The sequence below is a fragment of the Orcinus orca genome, chromosome 2 (genome assembly GCF_937001465.1).
Source record: "Orcinus orca chromosome 2, mOrcOrc1.1, whole genome shotgun sequence".
In the NCBI taxonomy this organism is placed as follows: Eukaryota; Metazoa; Chordata; class Mammalia; order Artiodactyla; family Delphinidae; genus Orcinus; species Orcinus orca.
In genome coordinates, this window is record NC_064560.1 from 24844414 (window position 1) to 24867935 (window position 23522).

The 23522-nt window shown below is 39.9% G+C and overlaps 1 protein-coding gene across 7 annotated transcripts in view; it reads left to right on the forward strand.

Annotated features, from left to right (window-relative positions):
* Nucleotides 1-23522, forward strand: part of PRKCQ (protein kinase C theta) — a 158255-nt gene that overhangs the window by 39980 nt on the left and 94753 nt on the right. For 3 of the 7 annotated variants that reach the window (XM_049704779.1, XM_049704775.1, XM_049704773.1), the window contains exons 2-4: nt 9216-9342; nt 12346-12545; nt 16083-16143. In XM_049704779.1, coding sequence (XP_049560736.1) covers nt 9225-9342; nt 12346-12545; nt 16083-16143 — 379 coding nt within the window. In that variant the 5' untranslated portion in view covers nt 9216-9224. Of the gene's footprint in view, nt 1-9215; nt 9343-11730; nt 11844-12345; nt 12546-16082; nt 16144-23522 lie in introns of those variants that run through there. The other 4 variants (XM_033409110.2, XM_049704793.1, XM_049704788.1 and 1 more) reach the window with 4 other exon arrangements.

Below are 23522 nucleotides of genomic sequence, written 5' to 3' on the forward strand. Positions count from 1 at the left end.
TCTTCCTCTGATGCATTAGGAAGATTCCAGAGTATCCTGTGTCTCATTAGAGCTACTGAGTTAATATGATGGTAGAGTCACTGAGAAAATTGTCTCTTTCCCCCCCAACTTTATTGAGATATAATTGACAATTAAAAGTTGGATATATATTTAAGGTGTACGATCGGATGACTTGATAAACGTATACACTGAAATAATCACCACAATCAAACATTAACATATCCATCATTTCACATAGTCTCCTTTTTTTGTGTGGTGAAGAGTGTCTTTTAAGAGTAAAATTTGACGCAGTGAACAGATCCATCATTAAATTTGCTTCCTGTACCAGGCAGCATCTTTGGCCTCGGTAAGTGGTTACCCTACCCTGGGTAGAAAGTAGTGCCGAGGAGACCGACTTTGTACAAAGCAGTGAGCTCTGTCTGCTCTAGACTTTGGCCCCGGGAATCCTAACTGATACCAGCCAGCCACCAGTAAAGGCATGAATGGAGAAGGCGCAGAGGTGGACAGTACCCACTTATGACCACCTGGGAGAATTACCCAGGTCAGCAGCTTTGACCTCACTTCTGAAAGAGAGCTTAAGCTCTTCCAAGAAACTTCAACTCCGTTTATATTACCCACTTTTTAACTCTTCAAATTATAGCCATGCAGTAGAAAGATCATTAAACCACAGGTTCTGACAAAAAGAAACGTCAAATTGGTACCCAAGGTAACTGGGCAAGTAGGCAGTACAGAGGCTGCTGGGAAAGGCTGTCTGACAGCTGTCATGGCTCCTTGCTAATTAGGAACTGGTTGAACAGATGGAAACAATCATGGGGAACTCTCCATGCTTTCACTTCCTCCCTGGCCTAACCTTAAAAGCCATTTTCTAACAAGGAGTCATTGACTAGTTTGAGTGGAGGTACTTAGCAACCAAGGCTGGAATACAGGTTCAGTTGCTTACTAGCTGTGTGACCTTCAGCAGGCTGCTTACCCACTTAGGCCTCAGCTTTCTTATCTGTAGAATGGAGCTCATTATACCTATCTCACGGGCTTGGTGAGAAGGTTGAATAACACAAGCTATGGAAAGCTTTTTGCAAAGTTTTGTGAACCGTAGGAGACCTAATAAATAACCGTCTAGGCTATGCGTGTGCTTGGAACAAATGGACAGATAGATCAGGAGTCAGGGAGATGAAGAAGAAAAAGATCAACTTGACTAGTGATAAAGGCTGGATTGGTGGGTATGGCCAAAGTGTCCAAGCAAATCCATTGGTCGTTGTTCACAGTGTCATAGGCAGTACTGCACAAAGGCTGGCCTCCCAGGACTGGCAGATGAGCCCCGCCCTGCTTATGGCGTGGCAGAGGGGAGTGGAGAAACATGGGCTCTGAAAGTCGGTAGATCCCCCCAAAAGAGAGGAGGGGGCTGGACTGGGCAAGCATAGTTTATTCTTCTAAAACTCATCTGTCAGATAAATTGTTCCTCTTCTCACGGGGAGCAGGAAAGGATTTCTGGATGAAGTAGTACAGAAATGAAGTCCTTGAAAGATGAGAAAGATTGAGGGGTGGCAACCGTGTACGCGTGGAGCTGGTAGAGCATCCAAGCAGAAGGAAGGTGTAAACAGCCGTCGAGATGGACTGCCGGGGTGTATTCAGAAAACAGGCTGAGTCGTGTGGTGTGCGGTCAGTACGTTGATGCCAACACATGGGGGCTTTTAACTAACAGATTGAATCATGGTTTAATTCAGCAAGGATGTGGACAGTTGAGTATTTGTGTAATGTGATCAGAGCTGTGTTTTCGTGGGACTGTCTATTCATGTCACCCATTAAAATTAGTGTCAGAATATTAATAATGCCATCACAGGTTCCTTCTTTCCTATATTTCAATATTTGTTTTATTTCTACACTTTTTTTTTTTTTTTGGTGGGAGAAGGGATATGTTCTATTAGTCTGCTCGGGCTGCCAGAACAGAGTACCACAGACTGAGGGGTTTAAATGACAGGGGTTTATTTTCTCCCTGTTCTGGAGGCTGAGATCAAGGTGCCTTCAAGGCTGGCTTCTGGTGAAAGCCCTCTTCCAGGTGTGTCGATGGCATCTTCCCACTGTGTCTTCATGTGGCAAAGAAAGAAAGAGAGCTCTGGTGTCTCTTTCTCTTCTTGTAAGGACACTGTCCTAATGGATCAGGGCCCCACCCTTATGACCTCATTTAACCGTAATTATCTCCCTAAAGGCTCCACCTCCAAATACAGTCCCATGGGGGCTTATGGCCTGAACATATGAATTGCTGGGGACACAATTCAGTCCATAACTGGGGTTGGGGGGAGTCTTGTTAACGTTCGCAGGTAGGAGGGCATGACTAGCTCTGTCACAAATCCCCCTTCCTTACTCGTTGAAGGTTAGGCCTCTTTCCTTTTGTCATGTAGCATGTATGGTCAGGGTTATTTTAAAATATTATCTTCATTTCACACTTATTATTTTAATTCACTTTTGAGACCATATTTAGGGGCGAGAGGCTAATATTTAGTCTGACTCTTTTTATTGTACTACTTTGTAGACATCTTAGCAAGGGGATAAAACACTTCCCAACTAGTTAGTCTTTCTTCCATGCACATTGCAAGGCAAATTAATTTTTTTATTATAGCTTTTTTCTACAGCAGTAAGTCATTTTATTCAGTTGCCACTTTTACCTGAGAAACCTTTCTATCTCTTAAATTGAAAGCTATAAACTTAATTTGCCAAAATTTGCCTGATGTTTAATTGACCAAATTTTGGCTAAGCTGATGTGTTTGGAACTCATTGAATGTTTTTTCCCCTCATCCCCAAGCTTACTGTTGATTCATTTGTGTTTTCTATATGGTAAAGATTTGATATTTCTTTGAGACTCTCCCTGTGTCCCTAAGACACCGCCAGCTAAATTATAGCAATAAAAGTGACATCCAGATTTTTTTAAAATAAAGAAGTATGCTCATTCTTAGTTCACTTGCTGCAGAGGAAGAGGAGTCGTGATACGTTTTAGCTGATGAGAGTATAGAGAACTTCTTCTCTTGCTTTCTGTTTCTATGGAATTTCCCCCATCCGCTTTTGTTAGGTGGTGGCAACCCTTCAGGTCACCGTGAAAGTATTTGGTGGCTTTGAATTGTGGCAGGTGAGTCCATCTGGATAAGTAGGTCAGTCAGCATCAGGGAGGCAAGAGACCAGAATTCTCCATTCAGTACTTACTGGCATATGACCTCAAGCGTGCCCCTGAGCAGCGATTCTTGATCATCTCCCTGCATTGTCACTACCTGCCGAAGAGAAATGAGATCACACTTAAAGGTGAAAACATTGAGCTGTAAGAGTAAAGGTCCTCCACAAATTTAAAGTACACATTAGGATGGTATTTCGCAGTTGGGATGGCAGAAGCGCAGAAGATTGGATGGACACACTGAGAGTTCATCGTGATGAGTGCCAGCATCGTGATGACTCCATTAGGGGAAAATAAGTGCTATAGGAGAGATACGTGAGGGGTTTTATGGGAGCTCGGTGGCAGAGCACAGAGGAAGGTCACTTAATTCAGCCCAGATATGCTCCTAAAAGACTCTTTCCATTCTCTTCCTACCCTTTTTTGCTATATACTAATAATGACCATAAAGTACACTAGAAAGTATATCAGTTGGAATAATAATAATAACTAACATTACTTTGAGAGTTTACTGTGTGACAGCCCTGTTCTAAGCACCTCCATGTGTTTTCCCATTTCATCCTCATAGCCCTTTGAGACAAGTAATAGTATTATCACCATTTTCCAAATGAGAAAGCAGAGAGGTTAAATAATTCCTGCAGTTGAGCTCATAATGGCATCGATTCTCTGCCAGTAACAATGCCTGGGACGTTTCCTTTGTATTGATTTCCTCTGTAACTGTCTGCTACCTAATCGGACCATAGAATACCCTTTCAGGTAAAAGAAATGCATGAAGATTAAAAGATGATGTAAAATGTTGCTTTTGAAAATTAAGTTTCTTAGCAAAAAGGCATTGAGCATCAGCTCGATATCAGACAGAGGGATTGACCCAGGAGGTACATAGATGATTAAGATACGGTCTCTGCTCTCAGAGCCCAAAGTCTTGTTTGGGAAGACCAACAGGAACTAATACATTGAATAAAGCATTATAGGGAAATACGGCTGTGTGAGCATTTGGTCTCCTCCCCAGCCCCACATTCCCCAGAGGAACGTGGTAATAGAGGAGACCCCTCATCACAGCTAGAGTCCAGTAAGTAAGGCACCTGCATGCACTCACTCTGGAGGGTTTTTGCTAGATATGCTGCAGATGAAACCAGAGGGACTTCTATAGGTTGAGTCCCACCCGTCTTCTGGGGATATGAGTAGATCCCACCCTCTTCAAGGATTATGTAGGAGAAATCCTGGTGGGACCTTACTATGTCCCCCAAATTTGGGGGCTAAGAGCTGAAGACAAAGACAGAGAATGGGAGGTACGGGATCTACCCCACTCAGACTTTTGAAAGGCAAAGGTGAGGTGAACAAATATGACAGGTGCTGTCTCGCAGGGTACCCGGGGAGCTATGGGGGGCTGGGCGAGCGCTGAGTAAATTCCACCAACATGTGTCGAGGGAGGCTGATGGAGGTGAGGGAAGAAGAGCTTCACAGAGGAGGTACAGACTGAGCGGGAGCTTGAAAGATGAGGAAGCGGGGGTGGGGCAGATGGAGGCTGGAGTGAGATAGGAAGGCGGTCCAGGGAGAGGAGGCAGTATGGCTAAGAGCCTAGAGCTCCGAAACAGCATGACAAGTTGAAGAAATGGCAGTGGCTCTGCATTGATCCTAGGGAAGATCCTTTGGGACTGGGAGTGAGAGGTGATAGGACTAGGGAGAGAGACAGGTAAGCTGCTATGATGGGTCCAACGAGGGATGATGCAGAATCCCGCCAAGACCCCAGGGAAGGAGGAGAGGAGATGGGGAAGGAGAAGGACAGGTTGGTTGCGGTGGATGAGAGAAAGGGTGATGTCTAAGCAGGGTGCTAGGCTGGGAGTCATGGTCCCAGTCACTGAGCTGGTAAAACAGAAGAAGAGGAAGATTCCAAAGGCAAGACAGTGAGTTCCTTTCGCACCTGGCAGGTTGGGGGGGTCCCCGGGAGCTGTCCAGGAGAGACTGGATGTGTGCTTTTATTCCTCGGACGAGTGGTCCGTAGAGGGACCCGTGTGGCCAGTAAGCTGGCCAGTCAGTCTTACTGCACACATTGTTTGCTGTAGAGAGCGAGGCTACTGTGATTGGCAAGAAAGAGATTATGAAATCCACACTCCACAGAGAGACTGGGGGAAGACAGTCCTGAGAGATGCGATTCCAGTGCGTGTATTTCTGTACCCAAGTAATTTTCCTTTCTATTTTAGCACCCCTTCTCCTCTACCATCAGCTCTGCGCACAAAAAACCAGCCCACAAAAATCTGTTATGTTAATTTCATCCTCATGTGCGTGTTACGCATCCTCTAGGCTCTTGAGATTTGCATGTATATACATACATATACATATATTGATACATACACACATGAGTGTTCAACAAATTTACGCTCACACAGCATTGTATGGAAGTGTATGATGCATGTTGTCCTTGCCATTGTTAGGTAAGAGCATTTCTAAAATATTTGCTAATTGCACAGGTAAAATAATATTATTGTTTTAAAATAATAATAATATTTATTATTATATTAATATTAATAATTATATTGATATTATTAATATAAAATATAATAAAATTATTTTTATAATATTTTATTATTATAAAATGATATTATTAAATTGAATTGAATATTAATGGATCCTCAAAGAAAATGCATTATCAAGTTCCAATGTTATTTTTTTCTCAGCTATTTGCACCAAAATGCAAAATTTCAGGAAACCTTAAATACTACAGAGTAAAAGATGTTTTCTTAAGGCTCTAACCATTTCCCTTTAGTAAACTGAAACTATGCTGGCTTACTTCAGATTTTAGTTTAATATTTTATTATATGAATTCTCAGTTTCCTAATGTATATTCTTTATATAACCTCTGAATTTATAATCTATGCCTTGAAATGCCAGTGGCATATTTCTTAATTTTGGCTTTTAAATTATCGTATGGCAAAACTGACCTTTGTTTTGGGTGCATCCTTCTGTGAATTTAAGTCTAGATTTCTGTGACTACCACCACAATCCGGCTCTAGAACAGTTGGATCTTCCCCCAGAACCTGCTCGTGTCACCCTTTTATAATCATACCCTGTTCCCTACCCAAACCACTGGTAACCACTGCTTCTTTTCTCCATATAGTTTTGTCTTTTCAAGAATGTCATATTAATGCAATTATATAGTATCCTGCTTTGTTTTGTACATCTTAAATTGCTCACAAGGCTGAACATTTTCCTACAAACTAGTTACAAGTATGTTTTTTGTATTTTGTGTAGTTTGTGTCATTGCCAGTTATTTAGTTGGGTCATGGGTAGTGGTTTGGGGGTTTTTTTTTTTCCTACACATTTGTGTATGCTTATTATATAAGAATGATGCTAACTTATTTTCTGTTGCATTTACCGTAGATATTTTCCTTAAGTCTCTGCCTTTGCATTTTGTTATTTTCTTTAAGTGTGTATGACCTTACACATAGTGATATTGTTTGATGTAGTAATACTGGAATTCTCTGGTGATCTAGTTTGATGCGTTCTTCCTAAATTAAAAAAAAATGTAAAAGGAGCTCATCACAGCATTATTTCTATTATGGAAAAACTGGACACAATCTAAATGTGGAACTATAAGACTTCAGTAAAGCAGATAATGGAGCTGTCCCTCAGTGGGCTGTCATGTAAGAATTAAAAGGATGCTTACAGAGATGACATAGTAGCTTGGACAATTTTTTTGGTAAAAGTTAGTAAAAGTAAATTTTTTTGGTAAATTTTTAGTAAATTTTTTTGGTAAAAGTCAGATACAATCTCATACACACAGTATGAGCACAGCATATAAAACAAAACCATAGACTAGAGAAAATCCATTAAAGTAGTAACCGTGATTTGCTTCTGTTGGTGGAACTATGAGGAGTGTTTTACCAATTTTGTGTATTTTCTTCATTTCATGATGATTGCCTATGACTGTTACAGAAGGGGAAAAGATTCTGGGCAGCTCAGCAATAAAATGCTACCTTTTGCCTTAAAAAGGCACCCCCTGAGCTTGAGGCTTTATTGAACAACGTGTGAGGTTAAACACACAGATGCCAGTTCTGCTTTCTAAATGTCAAAATGTCACTGTGACTAGACCTTTAGAAAGACAGTGGCTTGGCTACCAGACAGATGCATGCATTGGGCAGATCATCAAAATGCTATTGGGTGAGGGGATAGGGAAGGCGAGTCTGGTGAACTGGCAAGGGAATCAGGATGGCTGTGGATAGGAAGTCAGTTGATGTCTAAGCCAGCCCTGTTGGGGGAGGGGGTTTTGCAGTAACTCTGTTCCTTACTGTGATAGAACCCCTGGGGACACTAGACTTTTCAGTCTGTTCCCCAGACAGATTTTCCCAGGTGCATGTTGAGCTGCTGTTGCCTAATTCTGAACCCAGCCTGGAAATAGCAGAGTGACACATCCATCAGTAAAGGTCAGAGTGGTTGTAACTCGGACTTTATGAGTCAGTGATCCCTCGAGGCTCAAGTCAGAATTAATTACTTACCTTCACTTGTGTTAAGGAAATCTTCAGAAAGTCCACACGTGGTAAATACTCGCATAAATGATGCTGCTTCTTGGTGATTGTTCCTGATTAGTGGAGGAATATAGATTAGTCTGAAAGATCTACGTGGTCCAGGAATGGGGGTCTCAACGTTTTCTCTGGAGAATTCTCAGTTCTTAGCCAGGCTTCTGCCCAAGAGTTCTAAGCTCAGAGGGGGAAGGCGGCCCCCTAAAAACAAATCTGGAAGTCATCTAGCTGCTAATTCAGCAGAGTGACAAATACAGAATGTGTTTCCAAGGCTAAGAACTCCTGACAAATCATGGTGATTCCATAACCATCTCCTTTAGTTAAACCTGCTGAATTGCAGGAAATTGGGACTCTCTTAACCTCCATGAAATTAACAGCAGTGATCAAGAGCCCCTAATTTGTCTCTCTGTTTGTTCAAAAAATACCCAGGCTGCCGGCATTCCAGAGGACTGGCAATCTTTTATGGCTCTGTCGGATTCAGGGTTATGGGCCCAAGATTTCCAGTTGTGTCGTTGATTCTCACACCTGGGATCCTGTTACTCTGAGTAGTTTTCTTCCTTCACAAAAAGGTAGAAAAGATGGCTAATGCTTTCTTCTTGATATCTTTGGCTTGCGTAAGAAGGGGAAAATTCGTGAGGTAAAACTGGTTCAAGAGAAAGAGGAAGCAAAGACGTAACTCTATCACTGAATACCAGGCAATAGTTTCAGATTCATGGAACCTCATGGAAAAGTAGGTTCAAAAAAGGGTTGAAGTAAATGGACAAAACAAAGACAAGGAAGGAACAACAGATGAAGAATCAGACTGGAAAATTCTGGAATTTGTAGCCAACACTACGATGATTTTCACCGATATCTCCGGGAAAGTGTAATTATTAGTTCTTTTTTGGCTTTTACGAAGGACTTTGTTTCTCCTTCCACAATGAAGTGGTATTTTACGGTGGTCAGTGATTTAGGGTTTTTAAGTGGTTTGTAATATTCAAGAGCTTAATTTATCTATATCTATGTGTATATGTGTGTATGTGTGTCTCAACTAAACAGAGATCAGCTGCTGAATAAATATCTAGAGCCAATTCCATCACACACATAAATAGCCCATGTAAGAATTTCGTGGTGTCATGTTCAACTGGTGTGACTAAAATAGACGCACTGTTTGTAAACTCATTTTCTTATTACTGCGTGTTGTTTCCTGGGTACCTTCTTGAATAATATTGATAGATGAAGTAAAATGTTGGAAAGCCTCTGCTTCTCTCTGCAACTATTAAATAAAACTCCATTCGATTAAGAGTGGAGCTTAGGTCTAACTGACAAGGTTCAATAACGCTGAAGTCCTGAACGCCACTTTCTTTGGCTCGTCAGTCTGTGGTTTGGGGTGAGCCCAATAGTGTACTGCGCAGAAGGGGAAGTAAAACATTTGTTTGAATGGATAGTTGAGCCATTTCAGGCTCTGGCTGTCAGAGATAAAGCACTGGTTAAGTGGGGGTGGGACACCCACAATAATATATTTTACAGCCCCCAAACAGCTTCTGTCTTTTGTCGCTTTTCAGGGAGCGGCCATGTCACCGTTTCTTCGAATTGGTTTGTCCAACTTTGACTGTGGGTCCTGCCAGCCGTGCCAGGGAGAGGCCGTTAACCCTTACTGTGCTGTGCTTGTCAAAGAATATGTTGAATCAGGTAAGCTTGAGTGGGTGGTGTAGGTGGGGTGGGAGAGGAGGAGGAAGACCCTGCTATGAACTGGGAAGCAAGGTCTTCCGGGATCTTCAAGGTCATCTGGCGCAGCCTAATTTTCCAGCTCAGGAAACTGATGCCCGGGGAAGCCAAGTGCTTTCTCAAAGGCATATGGGCTTAGTAACAGCCTCTGAACTAGACCTGGTCTCCTGCCTCATGTTCTACAATGTTTCATGGTCCCATTTTCCACATAAACAAAGGAAAGGAGAAATGAGTTGAGGACATTATTGTGAAGAGTTAACGGGGGGGAAAAAAAATCTACTTTAATGAGCTGAAGTAAAACATGGTGGTGTTAAGTCTGGTTGTTGTCAATGATTATAGATAAAGTCTGCATAATCTTAGAATTAACCCCAAAGATGGTTTACTGCTTCTTTGGCCAAGCTCAGATGAATAGTACAAAGAACATATGATTAGCGCTTAGAGTCCAAATTACAGAAAACTTAACTTCTGTGTTTACTAGAACCCTGGTTGAGTGAAAGAATACTCATATTTTGTCAAATTTAAATATTTATGAGAAGTTCATGGTGAGGGGGAGAGAGTGACAGTCTTCCCGGATTCCTTTGTGGGTTTAAATCATTCCATTAAAATAATTATTCTGTCTGGAATCTCTCCATGATCACTTCAACTGTTCCCACCCTCCCTGATCCCTGCCTCTGTATTTTAAGATTCTCATGGACTTTCTTAAAAAAAAAAAAAGGCAGAAGGAAGTTTACATCCCATGATTTTTCCAGCTTCACTGCTTTCCTACACACATTCTGGTTTTCACAGAGACTTCGTAGGGAAGTCTGATTGCCACCAAAGCAGAGTCCCAGGAACAATAGGAGCCATTATAGTTCGTTTACAGAGAAAGCATTTATGGAGCACCTACTGTATACTGGGTCAGAATACGTGCCTTTCCTCTAGAGCTTCTTTCCTAGCAGAGGAAGATAGGCAAGAAAGAAAAATATCATGTAGTAAGTCACGTGAAATGAAGACATTAAAGCAGGGTAGTGGGGAGAGAGAAGGATTGGGGCTGGAGAGACAGGTGGAGAGACACAGAAGTCCTCAAAAAAAAATAGTCCTTTAAGGGGGTGACATTCACAGGTGCAAGAGGAACCTGATTTTGCAGTTGAGAACCTCCAGCTAGATGTTTCCAGCTCAGAACCCTGGGGTTTCAAATCCTGGTGTGTTGGCTTTTCTCTCCCTTCTAAGACTTCTGCTCTGTGGTTGACTGACTTCAGCCTTCCAGACCCTGTGAGCACATGAAAGCGGGGAAGACTGTCTGATGATCTCGATTTCCCTTCTGCCCAGGTTTCTCTCCTGTTTAGTTAAAAGTGAGAATGGCATTTGCTCCCAATCTAAGACCTTTCAAAGGTCACCAAAATCTTTGAAGTGTGCAATGTCTGAGTTTTTCAAAGCTGCTTTCAACTTAATGTCCCCGGGATCCAGTTCCCTTTACAACCACAGCTCTCACTGACATTTGCCTCTTGAGAGCCTTTCTAAAATTTCTTCTTCTTTTGGCCTTGCCTTTGAACTTAGTCTGATCAGCCGTATGGATCCAGAGAACGTGTCGAAAAAGACTTTGTTTTTCCAAAAGGTTAGGCTGTGGAGTTTAGAGGTTTGGGGTGTCGATTTTGTTTTAGTTTTGTTCAGCAAAGAAATCACTCTGAACATGATCATTCAAATATTACTTCTCTAGAGTTTAAGCACATTTCAGTCTTGGGGCTGTGAGGCTGCATTTTACGTAAAGCAGTAGAACAGGGACAAACAGGACACAGTGCTGTCCGTCTGGGAGCCTTTGAAAATGGCAAAACCCACTTTAAATAGATAGGAGCTTGAGTTCTGGTTCTCTTTTTAAGTGATTGCAAACATTACTGAATGAAGGTGTAAAAATGCCTTGCCGTGGGAATTTCTGTCCTTTTTCGGGGTGTGGAGAATGGTTGCGGTTGGGAGGAGTTAAAGGAATTATGAGGGGTGGCTTCAAGCCTGTGGAAGTAAAACGTTACTCCGATCACTAATATTGCCATTGCTTTTTCTTATAGTCCGATCCCGAGTTAAATTTCTTTTAAACGAGACATAAAAATCTTCCCCTTCCTATTCCACGCTCAACACTGTCAGAGTTTATACCTCTAATAGCCAGGCTTACCTAAAATTTGAAGTCTCAGCTTCTTCAAATCCTTGTATACCTCCCGAAGAATAATTTAGCAAATGCCTGTTCTGCTTTTAGCATCATGCGCCGGAGAGAATCAGGATTCAGAACTGCTTTGTTGCCCTGTTTTAAGTGAATTTTTCCTTTTGCTTTATCAACATCTCTGCGTTGCTAAATCTGCCACTTTGTGTGCTTATGATCACAAGAAACACACACTGAAATACAGCTGCAGTTTTCCGCTCCTGAAATGATTAAAGAACAATTACTATGGAAAATCCAATATGGATGAAAGATAGGACAACACTGCTTAATCCCACGAGTAAGTCCAGTCGCCTGGTGGTTCTGGGGAAGTTCCCTTAAACTATATCATCCTGACCTTGGCTCCTGTTACTAACCATTTCCAGGACCCCCACTGGCCTGCAGGTCTACAGCCGGCTTCACTGGCTCTGGGGATGGGGACCACCACCCCTCCGGAATACTTGTTAATTTTTGCTTAGGGTGCATGGCTTATGTAAAATATATCCTCATTTGCAAATGAGGGAAGGAAATAACGGCTCATGATGTTTTAAAGGTTTTGCCTCTTAGTGTACTTATGTCAAATGGAAAAGTTGTAAATATCTTTTTAAAGGAGCACTCATTGTAAGCCTGAAATTATGCCCCTGTATCTTTCAGATCAATCTCTGATTCCTTTACGTGTTATTTTTGTTCTCCCAACAGACTGATATATCCCGGAGAGCAGAGGGAATAGGTGTCACTGTTGAGTTGAATTATTTCCCAGGGCTGGTTAAGGGAGTAATGAGAACATATCTTTCTGTTCCTAGAGAATGGGCAGATGTACATCCAGAAAAAGCCAACCATGTACCCTCCCTGGGACAGCACTTTTGACGCCCATATCAACAAGGGAAGAGTAATGCAGATCATCGTAAAGGGCAAAAATGTGGACCTAATATCTGAAACAACTGTGGAGCTCTACTCCCTGGCCGAGAGATGTAGGAAAAACAATGGGAAGACAGAAATATGGGTAAATAGCCAAGCTGTGAGCTTTATTTTAAGTGTATATTCCATTAAGTGCTAAGAACCATAGTAGTTGAAGACTAGCTCAAGATTTCAGTGTCATCCTGAAGGTATGATACACTGGCCTTAAGTAAACTGACTCCCTACCACGGACTCATGGGTGGCTTGGTAATGATGATGATGATTCATTGCAGTCTTAGAACGTACTGGTATACTCAGATCTCTTTGATTCTTACGTAAGGGGAAGAAGGTCTCTTAGGCTATGAAGAACTGTTATTGACTTATTTATAACTGTTAAAGTAAGCTTGGAAATATCACACATTTTCCATAACTTGGGAACCTACCTGTGGCCTATTTATCAAGGCGTCACGTAGATATCAAGATATCTAGGAACCTATGTGATACCTTGATAAAATATTTTAGATAAGATGATGGGTGGATAAGTGAGAAGAGAGAGCAAAGATCCGTTTAATGTTTGATATCTCAATCCCTATAATTTTTTTTTTAGCCGTAATTTGTTCACTTAGCTTACTTTACTCTAAAAAGTACATTATACACAATCCGTGTCACCACACCAAGTTTTTGCAAACTTAGATTATAACTATTTTGGTAGCAAATGTTTAGAAAGTTAAAGGGAGAAGTAAAATATGAAAGCATAACAAATTCTAATGAAAATTTCTGGGGTACAAAAATTGAAGAAAATATACTAGTAAAAACTGCTTTTACATGGTCTGAAACCCAGAGAGTGTTTTCACATGTCTGTATCATTTATGCAAAGGAGATTCTTACCTTTCTGCTTTGTGCAGGTTCTTAAGAACTCCAGCCAAAAGATCTTCAGGTCGCAGGTTTCAAAATGGGAATGATACAAGCCTAAAACCTAGATTTGTGTGTCAATTACGTATTTTTGATCTGAAAAAAAAAAGGTACTTTTTAGGAAAGTACATGTATCTTTGCTTGTATCACTAAAGTAATCTTTAAAGGTAAAGATATATCAAGATTTTTCCTTAAAGTTCCCCATGCTTAGATGTGTTTAGATAACTTAGTTCAGTGTGTCTGTTGAGAACTTCCGCATTCGGCAGAATTCCTCTTGGGTAGCTAGTTATACAAGTAGGAAGAGTTTAAATAAGTGGATAATGTCACAGGAATGTGACTTAGTGTCAAAGGTTTATACAAACCCGGTAGGTGAGGGGGTGAGGCTGTAGGTACAACTGAATCATGGGAGCATTTGGCTAGGCTCAGAGAAAGAAGAGAGAAACTGGAGAAAGTTTTCCTCAGTTTTTTCCCCTATTCCCATTTATTTTCCACTTTCTGCCCCATTTTTTTAAAAAAAGGGAAGAGTCACCAAATCTCTAATTTTTTAAGTAGAAGGCTATTTGATTTCCTTTTCAATTAATGAGAGGATAACTATTTTAAAAATTCTTCTGTTAAGCATCACTGACAAACAAGTTGCTTTTCTGTTTGTATTTCTTAAAGTTGCATTTGATTTCTTGCCTCGACTTTCTCTGATTTTTATCCTTATCAGACTTTTTACACTTTCTGCATATTGGGATTTTTGAGACATAAGCCCTTGGATCCTCATTTAACTACTAGCAACCTTCTTACATTTTCCACCTTTGCTGTTTTCAGGGTTATTTGTTAGTTCACTTTTATTTATAATGTTTAAAGGTCAACAGGTTGCTTTGGACTTATAGTTTCCCTTGCTTCTATTGCAGTCTGCTTTCTTAAAATTAGCCTATTAAAAAAAACCAAAAATGATTTTCTCAGAATTGCCTCTCACTTCCATAAACACCATCCAGTTTCCAAACATTAAGATTTTTCCTTCTGCTTTCCCAAGATTTTCCCTGTTGGTGCGGTTATCTCCTGTTCACTCTCAAAAACATAATGGACTGTCACTTTCTGTGAATGTTGTTCTTCCAGCAGCTAACTGGTTTAATTTCCTCCATCACCACTAATTCCTGAATATCGGTATTGAATATTGGTAATATTGGTTGCAGTCACCTGGTACCAATTTTTGCCACTTCCTTTGGGACTGACCCCCTGTTCCCTTGCTCTTCTAGCTTTATTTTTGCCTCCTTATTTATTATTCCATAAACCAGAAAATAATGGTGTATATACTTGTTGCCAAAAGCACTTCTCTTTTCATTAATCTATTTAAGCTTGCATGAGAATGTGTAGGTAACCAAGCAGTACAGGCTTGTCACATCATAAAATTCTAATAGTAGTGATGCTGTAACATCGACATCACTATTATGTCAGTTCTCCGAGATCTTTAAAGGTTTGGTGACAGGCACAAGGTCACCATGACCTTGAATTATTTAGCCATGATTCATATTCAGTCCTGACTTTGACCAGACCCTTCTTCCTATTTTTCAGTTATTCTAGTTACCCCTGGATGTAATGATCGGCAGTGCCCTGCAGTTCACCTTCGTATTCTTTTTAGCATATTTATAGTACAGTGTTACAGTTTACTGTATAATCAGTAGTGGTCAGGTCGTGTCAGATTTGCCATTTTCCCCCTTATGTCACATCACATGATTTCCTGCATCATCCCTTCTACATAATGATACTGAAATATATATATGTGTATATATATTTTTAAATTTATTTATTTGTTTATATTTTCTTTTTGGCTGTGTTGGGTCTTCGTTGCCGTGCGCGGGCTTTCTCTAGTTGCAGTGAGCAGGGGCTACTCTTCGTTGCGGCGCGTGGGCTTCTCGTTGAGGTGGCTTCTCTTGTTGCGGAGCACGGGCTCTAGGCGCGTGGGCTTCAGTAGTTGCAGCACGCGGGCTCAGTAGTTGTGGGTCACGGGCTGCAGAACGCAGGCTCAGTAGTTGTGGCACACGGGCTTAGTTGCTACGCGGCATGTGAGATCTTCCTGGATCAGGGCTCAAACTCGTGTCTGCTTCATTGGCAGGTGGATTCTTAACCTTAGCGCCACCAGGGAAGTCCTGAAATATGTTTTTTTAAATCCCTTCCTCGACCAATCTAATTAAAATTTCCCTTAGCAGTGTGAAAATTTCCAGCACTTTCCAAAGGAAACAGGCTCTCTGTGTGAAAGAAAAAGGCCACTCCCATTTAATACCCGATTAACCTAGGGGCAAGTGTATTCAGGCATCCTCAAAGCAGGATTTCTCTTTCCTTCCAAAGGGAACCTACTTGTTCTCCAAGTGAGCTAGTCCCCAGCCTCCATGATTCTTTTGTCACCATCAAGATATGAATCTACCCTATTACAACTCTTAAGATAAGCTGTAGCGCAGGGCAAGGAAGTCACATAGAATCTGTTTTAGAATTTGGTTTCTTCCTTAAGGAAGTTTTGGTCTCCAAGTCAAATTAGGTAGTTGCTGAGGTGTTTTAATAAAAGAAAGCCTATGTTCACGGATGCTGTGCTAGTCTGATGATAATATGGGTAAGTTAAGTGAAAGGGAACAGGGGTGGGCCCTGTGCTGGGGATCTCCTGCCATCACCAAACCCGCCAGTTGTGATGTCATTCAACTCAGCACTTGTGTCACATTCTGACCCTTGTTTCTTTCCTTCCTTACACCAGTTAGAGCTGAAACCTCAAGGCCGAATGCTAATGAACGCAAGATACTTTCTGGAAATGAGTGGCAAGTGGCATTTCTTATTCCTGTTTGGGGGTGTGGCGGGCATGTCTCCTCTCCTTTGCAACTTATTTCACTTTGCTTTTCTGAGAGCAAAGAAGATAGAAGCACAAGGAATTTTCTTAAAATTCCCAGTGGTGCTCAAGCATGAGTTGAATATACACTCTATGGGGCCAGATCCACATAGAAATAGAAAACATTTATAGCATTCGTTTTTCAATGGTGTGAATTCATATGCCCAGTGCTTTTCTAGTCTGTCTGTATTTTCATTTGGGAATTTAATGTAAACACCAAAGGCTCTGCTAATGTGTTGCTCTGTGTGTCCACACTGTGTATAAATGATGTGATATAACAAGTTGTCACACCATCAGTAGAATACAAAATAAATAAGAAACCAACAAATATTTTCTATAACACTATAGTAGCAAAATACTAATGCTTCAAGTTAGTCACCTCAAATCCTTTTAGGAACAAGGAGGGAAAAAATGCATCACTAAAGAGTTTCACTTCCATCTCACACACAGATGCCGTTCACAGAAGTTACATTCACAGGCAGTGTGCTTGGTGCCTGTGATAGCCCGTCAGTTCTTCCTGTTGCGTTTATATCCTGTTGTCAAAGTGCTGCGTCAATGGATCAAATGCTACTACTCCTAAAATCTTTTTTTTATTAAAGTATAGTTGATTTGCGATGTTGTGTTAGTTTCAGGTGTACATTAAAGTTATTCAGATATGTATATCTATTTTATATACATCACACACACACACACACACACACACACACACGTGTATATATGTATGGTTGGGCAAAAAGTTTATTCACGTTTTTCCGTAAGGAGTTGCACAAAAACCCAAACGAACTTTTTGGCCAACCCAATATATACTTTCTTTTTCAGATCTTTTTCCCTTACAGGTTATTACAAAATATTGGGTATAGTTCCTTGTATTATACAGTAGGTCTTTGTGGATTCTCTGTTTTATATATAATAGTGTGAACATGTTAAGCCCAAATTCCTATTTTTATCCCTCCACCCCCTTCCCTTTTGGTAACCCGTAAGTTTGTTTTCTATGTCTGTGGGTCTATTTCTGTTTTGTAAATAAGTTCATTTGTGTCTTTCTTTTTCTTTAGATTCCACATATAAGCGATGTCATGTGATATTTGTCTTTGTCTGGCTTACTTCTCTTAGTACGATCATCTCTAGGTCTGGCCATGTTGCTGCAAATGGCATGATTTCATTCATATTCCTATTTCATTGAGTACGTAGGAGGTACTCGATGAATGTTTGTTGAACTGTTCAGTTGGACTCACTCTGGCATTTAGAAATTCCTTTTGGTTCCCACGCAGTGGCTATTCCAAACATGCCCATACTCCTTGGTGAAGGTGTCTTGATCTTCTCTTACTCTTGGAGGTTGGCTTTACCTCCAGTGTAGTTGGGAGAGACTACGTCTTCTGTGTGTCTCTGCACTTTAGGATTCAGCTGCTTCGTCCTGCCTCTCTTCCTGCTCTTCTGCCTCGGAGAAAGTCCCTCCCTTTCTCGGTCTCCTGGCTCTCACCCCTAGCAGCTCTGTAACATCAGTCACACTTCCACTCTGGCACCTTCAACTTCCCTGTCTTTCTTTGGTTTCTGCCTCATTGCCAAGACATACATAATTAAGCCATCTTCTCCAACCTGAAAAGAAAAATTTTTTAAATGTTTTAACCTCCATGAGTTTTTCTTTCCTTTCCTTCCCTGACACATTTCTTGAGAGAGTAGTTTAATGTATCAGTCCCTGTTTCTTCACTACTCTGTCAATTCTTAAACCCTAAGAGTCTGGCTTATATTTCAACCAATCTGCTAAATGGCTTTCTCCAAGAGAACAAATCCTCAAAACAAATGCATGTGTCTTAACCTTCAATTCCCTTGACATCTCTGTTTCAGTCAACGCTGAGAAACCCATTCTTTCTTGGATTGCTTGATGTAATATTATTCAAGTTTTCCTCTTAATTTTTCAGCTGCCTGTTCATGGCCTCTTTTGTAATTCCTTTTCCTACCTCCTAAAAAATATGGGTGTGTACTTATCAACAAGTCTATTCTTTGTGTGAGTGCCGTGTCTTCCTGACTGGGCTATTAGCCATTCAGAATTAGGGGTGATGTCTCATAGTTCTTTAGACCATTCAGCACAACAATTTGCTCATAGCTGGCCAGGAAATATTTGTGATTTAACTGACTACAAACAAGTGACAGATTAAATAAATAGATTGGGCACCATTACTATAAAAGAAATAACCAAACATACAAAAACCAACGCACTTATTCAAGCCAATAAACAAACAGAAGACCAAATTACTTCAGAAATAAACAATAAATACAAGGAGAATGTTTAAAATTCTGAGCTTTTATACATTTACTTTCTTGTAATGATTGAAATGGTCAGAGGATAAAGGAAATCACAGGAAGGAGCAAGGGAATGAATTCCTTTTTAATACTCTCTGGCATTTTTTAAATGTACAATGTTATATTCTAATACAGACTATTTTATATTTATAAATATATAGTTATATGTAGTCTGTACTATTATATAATAGTTTATGTATTAGACTATATATAATTTTTACATAATTATATATATATATATATATATAATTTTTTTACAGTAAAACAGATAGGGTTCCCAGAATAATCCACTTCCATCCCTGAATTTAAAAGTAATTTTATGCTTTATTTTATTTTATTACATCTGGACCAAAATAAAAATGAGTCAAATCTTACTGACAAATGGCCTACCATGCCAGTCCCAAGTTGTAAATTGATCTCTACACTTAAACCAGAACTTGAAGAAGAAGGCAGTTGCCTTAGTGACCCTAAATTTAATCCCTTATTCACCAAGCCTAGTTTATTTCTGACCCAGTTCCTAATAAAAAGACTTAAATTGCCTAATGAAGTATTAGGCAAAATATTCAGCCCTATCTAAGGAGCTCTTTATTAGGAAGGCTTTTTATCTGGAAGTTTGGAGTTTCCGTAAAACAGACCTGTGGAGCCCTGTGGAGAAGACTTTTGTCCTAAAATGAGTCCTGAGACTAGGCTGCATCCTGGGGGAGAGGTCTCCACCTCCATGCCCCACCTTTGTCCACCCAGTGTGTTTCTAGTCTGGGCACTCTCAGGGGTGGGGAAATTAAAGTACTTTGGCAGGAACATTTGCCTCAAGTGTGTTGTCCAGTCTCTGCCATGGCTTAGCCAGGATGGAAATAATTTAGTTTAAATATTGTGAACTCTTTTCATTTGTGAAACATGAGCCCCTTATTCTTGCTAAACCTCCATTTTTTGTATTTGGAAAAAATAAATAGAATAAGTCATCCAAGAATCTTCAAGCTACTTAAAATTGTGGTTGTAGGAACTATAATCATTAAATTCATTACCCTTGTTTTAGTGATGATGATTATTTTTGTTATTTCTTTCTTGTTTACCATGTCACACTCTCTCACATGCTAGAGTTTCCATCGTGCTGTTAAACCACGACTGCCTTGCTGTTGTGTGTTTTCTTTGGGCCTGGGCTTCAGCCAGGGCTGATACTCTCACTGGTATTCTTGGAATTCTACCAGCCTTTTGGGAAGATGTCATTTGGGTATTGGGCACTGTGGACAGTTACTACCCAAAGTACCTTCACCAATATCCAGAGCCCAGGGTGAACTGAAGAAATGTGAATGCGATGATTTGACGTAGGTGACTAGGTAACATCCAGGATTACATTTTTTTTTTTTAATTGCAGTGATCTGTTCATCTCTGGCCCTTTCCACATTGACCTGTGTAATCTATGGCTGGTGCCTCTGATTACTGTGGGCCTCGGGAACCAGAGCATAAACAACTTCCCAAAGTTCTTTTGTCTTCAGACGTCTGGCCAGCTCCCTCCTACTTTTTCTTGTCCATAAACAACCAGATACACAGCATCCTGGGACCTTAAAAAAAAATGTCGTTTCCAACTTACTGTCAGTAACCACGTTATTCTCTAGAATTACAGGTAAAGTATTTGCCGCTTCCTGCCTTTTCTGGCTGAATCATCATTGACAGTGAATAGGAGAGGCTGGTAAATACCTTGAATGTTCTGACTTTTGTTTTTAAAAATTGAAAGAGGATATAGCTCAGTGTCATGAAAGGGGAGTGAAGGGTCAAGCCAGTAATCCAGCCTCATGGTTCCAATCCTATAACAATACACCCTCTGATAATCCTGTTACGGAATTAAGGTAAGATGCTTCGTATTGTACCAACCTTAAGAAGTACTTAGGAGAGGGCAGACAGCAGAAGCAAGAATAACTACAATTCTGCAGCCTGTGGAATGAAAACCACATTCACAGAAAGATAGACAAAATGAAAAGGCAGAGGACTATGTACCAGATGAAGGAACAAGATAAAACCCCAGAAAAACAACTAAATGAAGTGGAGGTAGCCAACCTTCCAGAAAAGGAATTCAGAATAATCATAGTGAAGATAATCCAGGACCTTGGAAAAAGAATGGAGGCAAAGATCGAGAGGATGCAAGAGATGTTTAACAAAGACCTAGAAAAATTAAGGAACAAACAACTAGAAGAATTAAAGAGCAAACAGACAGATGAACAATACAATAACTGAAATGAAAAATAAACTAGCAGGAATCAATAGTGGAATAACTGAGGCATAAGAACAGATAAGTGACCTGGAAGACAGAATGGGAGAATTCACTGCCACGGAACAGAATAAAGAAAAAATGAAAAGAAATGAATACAGCCTAACAGACCTCTGGGACAACATTAAACGCAACAGCATTTGCATTATAGGGATCCCAGAAGGAGAAGACAGAAAGGACCCGAGAAAATATTTGAAGAGATTATAGTCAAAAACTTCCCTAACATGGGAAAGGAAATAGCCACCCAAGTGCAGGAAGCACAGAGAGTCCCAGGCTGGATAAACTCAAGGAGAAACACACCAAGACACACAGTAATCAAATTGACAAAAATTAAAGACAAAAATTATTGAAAGCAACAAGGGAAAAATGACAAATAACATACAAGGGAACTCCCATAAGGTTAACAGCTGATTTCTCAGTGGAAACTCTACAAGCCAGAAGGGAGTGGCACAATATATTTGAAGTGATGAAAGGGAAGAACCTACAACCAAGATTACTCTACCCAGCAAGGATCTCATTCAGATTCGATGGAGAAATCAAAAGCTTTACAGACAAGCAAAAGCTAAGAGAATTCAGCACCACCAAACCAGCTCTACAACAAGTGCTAAAGGAACTTCTCTAAGTGGGAAACACAAGAGAAGAAAAGGACCTACAAAAACCCATAACAATTAAGAAAATGGTAATACGAACATACATATCGATAATTACCTTAAATGTGAATGGATTAAATGCTCCAACCAAAAGACACAGGCTCACTGAATTGATACAAAAACAAGACCCATATATATGCTGTCTACAAGAGACCCACTTCAGACTTAGGGACACATACAGACTGCTGGAGTAGCAATACTCATATCAGATAAAATAGACTTTAAAGAATGTTACAAGAGACAAGGAAGGACACTACATAATGATCAAGGGATCAATCCAAGAAGAAGATATAACAGTTATAAATATGTATGCACCCAACATAAGAGCTCCTCAATACATAAGACAACTGCTAACTGCTGTAAAAGAGGAAATCGACAGAAACACAATAATAGTTGGGGACTTTAACACCTCACTCACACCAACGGACAGATCATCCAAACAAAATTAATAAGGAAACACAAGCTTTAAATGACACAACAGACCAGATAGATTTAATTGATATTTATAGGACATTCCATCCAAAAACAACAGATTACACTTTCTTCTCAAGTGTGCACGGAACATTCTCCAGGTTAGATCACATCTTGGGTCACAAATCAAGCCTCAGTAAATTTAAGAAAATTGAAATCATTATCAACCATCTTTTCTGACCACAATGCTATGAGATTATAAATTAATTACAGGGGAAAAAAAGGTAAAAAACACAAACTCATGGAGGCTAAACAATACATTACTAAATACCCAAGAGATCACTGAAGACATCAAAAGGAAATCAAAAAATACCTAGAGACAAATGACAATGAAAACATGACAATCTAAAACCTATGGGATGCAGCAAAAGCAGTTCTAAGAGGGAAGTTTATAGCTATACAAGCTTACCTCAAGAAACAAGAAAAATCTCAATCTAACCTTACACCTAAAGAAACTAGAGAAAGAAGAACAAAACCCAAAGGTAGTAGAAGGAAAGAAATCATAAAGATCAGAGCAGAAATAAATGAAATAGAAAAAAAGAAAACAATAGAAAAGATCAATAAAACTGAAACCTGATTCTCTGAGAAGATAAACAAAATTGATAAACCTTTAGCCAGACTCATCGAGTAAAAGAGGGAGAGGACTCAAATCAATAAAATTAGAAATGAAAAAGAAGTTACAACAGACACCGCAGAAATACAAAACATCATAAAAGACTACTACAAGCAACTCTATGCCAATATAATGGACGACCTAGAAAAAATGGACAAATTCTTAGAAAGGTATAACCTTCCAAGACTGAACCAGGAAGAAATAGAAAATATGAACAGACCAATCACAAGTAATGAAATTGAAACTGTGATTAAAAATTTTCCAACAAACAGAAGTCCAGGACCAGATGGCTTCACAGGTGAATTCTGTCAACAATTTAGAGAAGAGCTAACACCCATCCTTCTCAAACTCTTCCAAAAAATTGCAGAGGAAGGAACACTCCCAAACTCATTCTACAAGGCCACCATCACCCTGATACCAAAACCAGACAGAGATACTACAAAAACAGAAAATTACAGACCCATATCACTGATGAATATAGATGCAAAAATCCTCAACAAAATATTAGCAAACAGAATCCAACAACACATTAGAAGGATCATACACCATGATCAAGTGGGATTTATCCTAGGGATGTAAGGATTCTTTAATATACACAAATTCATCAGATACACCATATTAACAAACTGAAGAATAAAAACCATATGATCATCTCAATAGATGCAGAAAAAGCTTTTGACAAAATTCAACACCCGTGTATGATAAAAACTCTCCAGAAAGTGGGCATAGAGGGAACCTACCTCAGCATTATAAAGGCCATATATGACAAACCCACACCCAACATCATTCTTGATGGCGAAAAACTGAAAGTATTTCCTCTAAGATAAGGAATAAGACAAGAATGTCCACTCTCGCCACTGTTATTCAACATAGTTTTGGAAGTCCTAGCCACGGCAATCAGAGAAGAAAAAGAAATAAAAGGATTACAAATTGGAAAAGAAGAAGTAAAACTGTCACTGTTTGCAGATGACATGATACTATACATAGAGAATCCTAAAGATGCTACCAGAAAACTA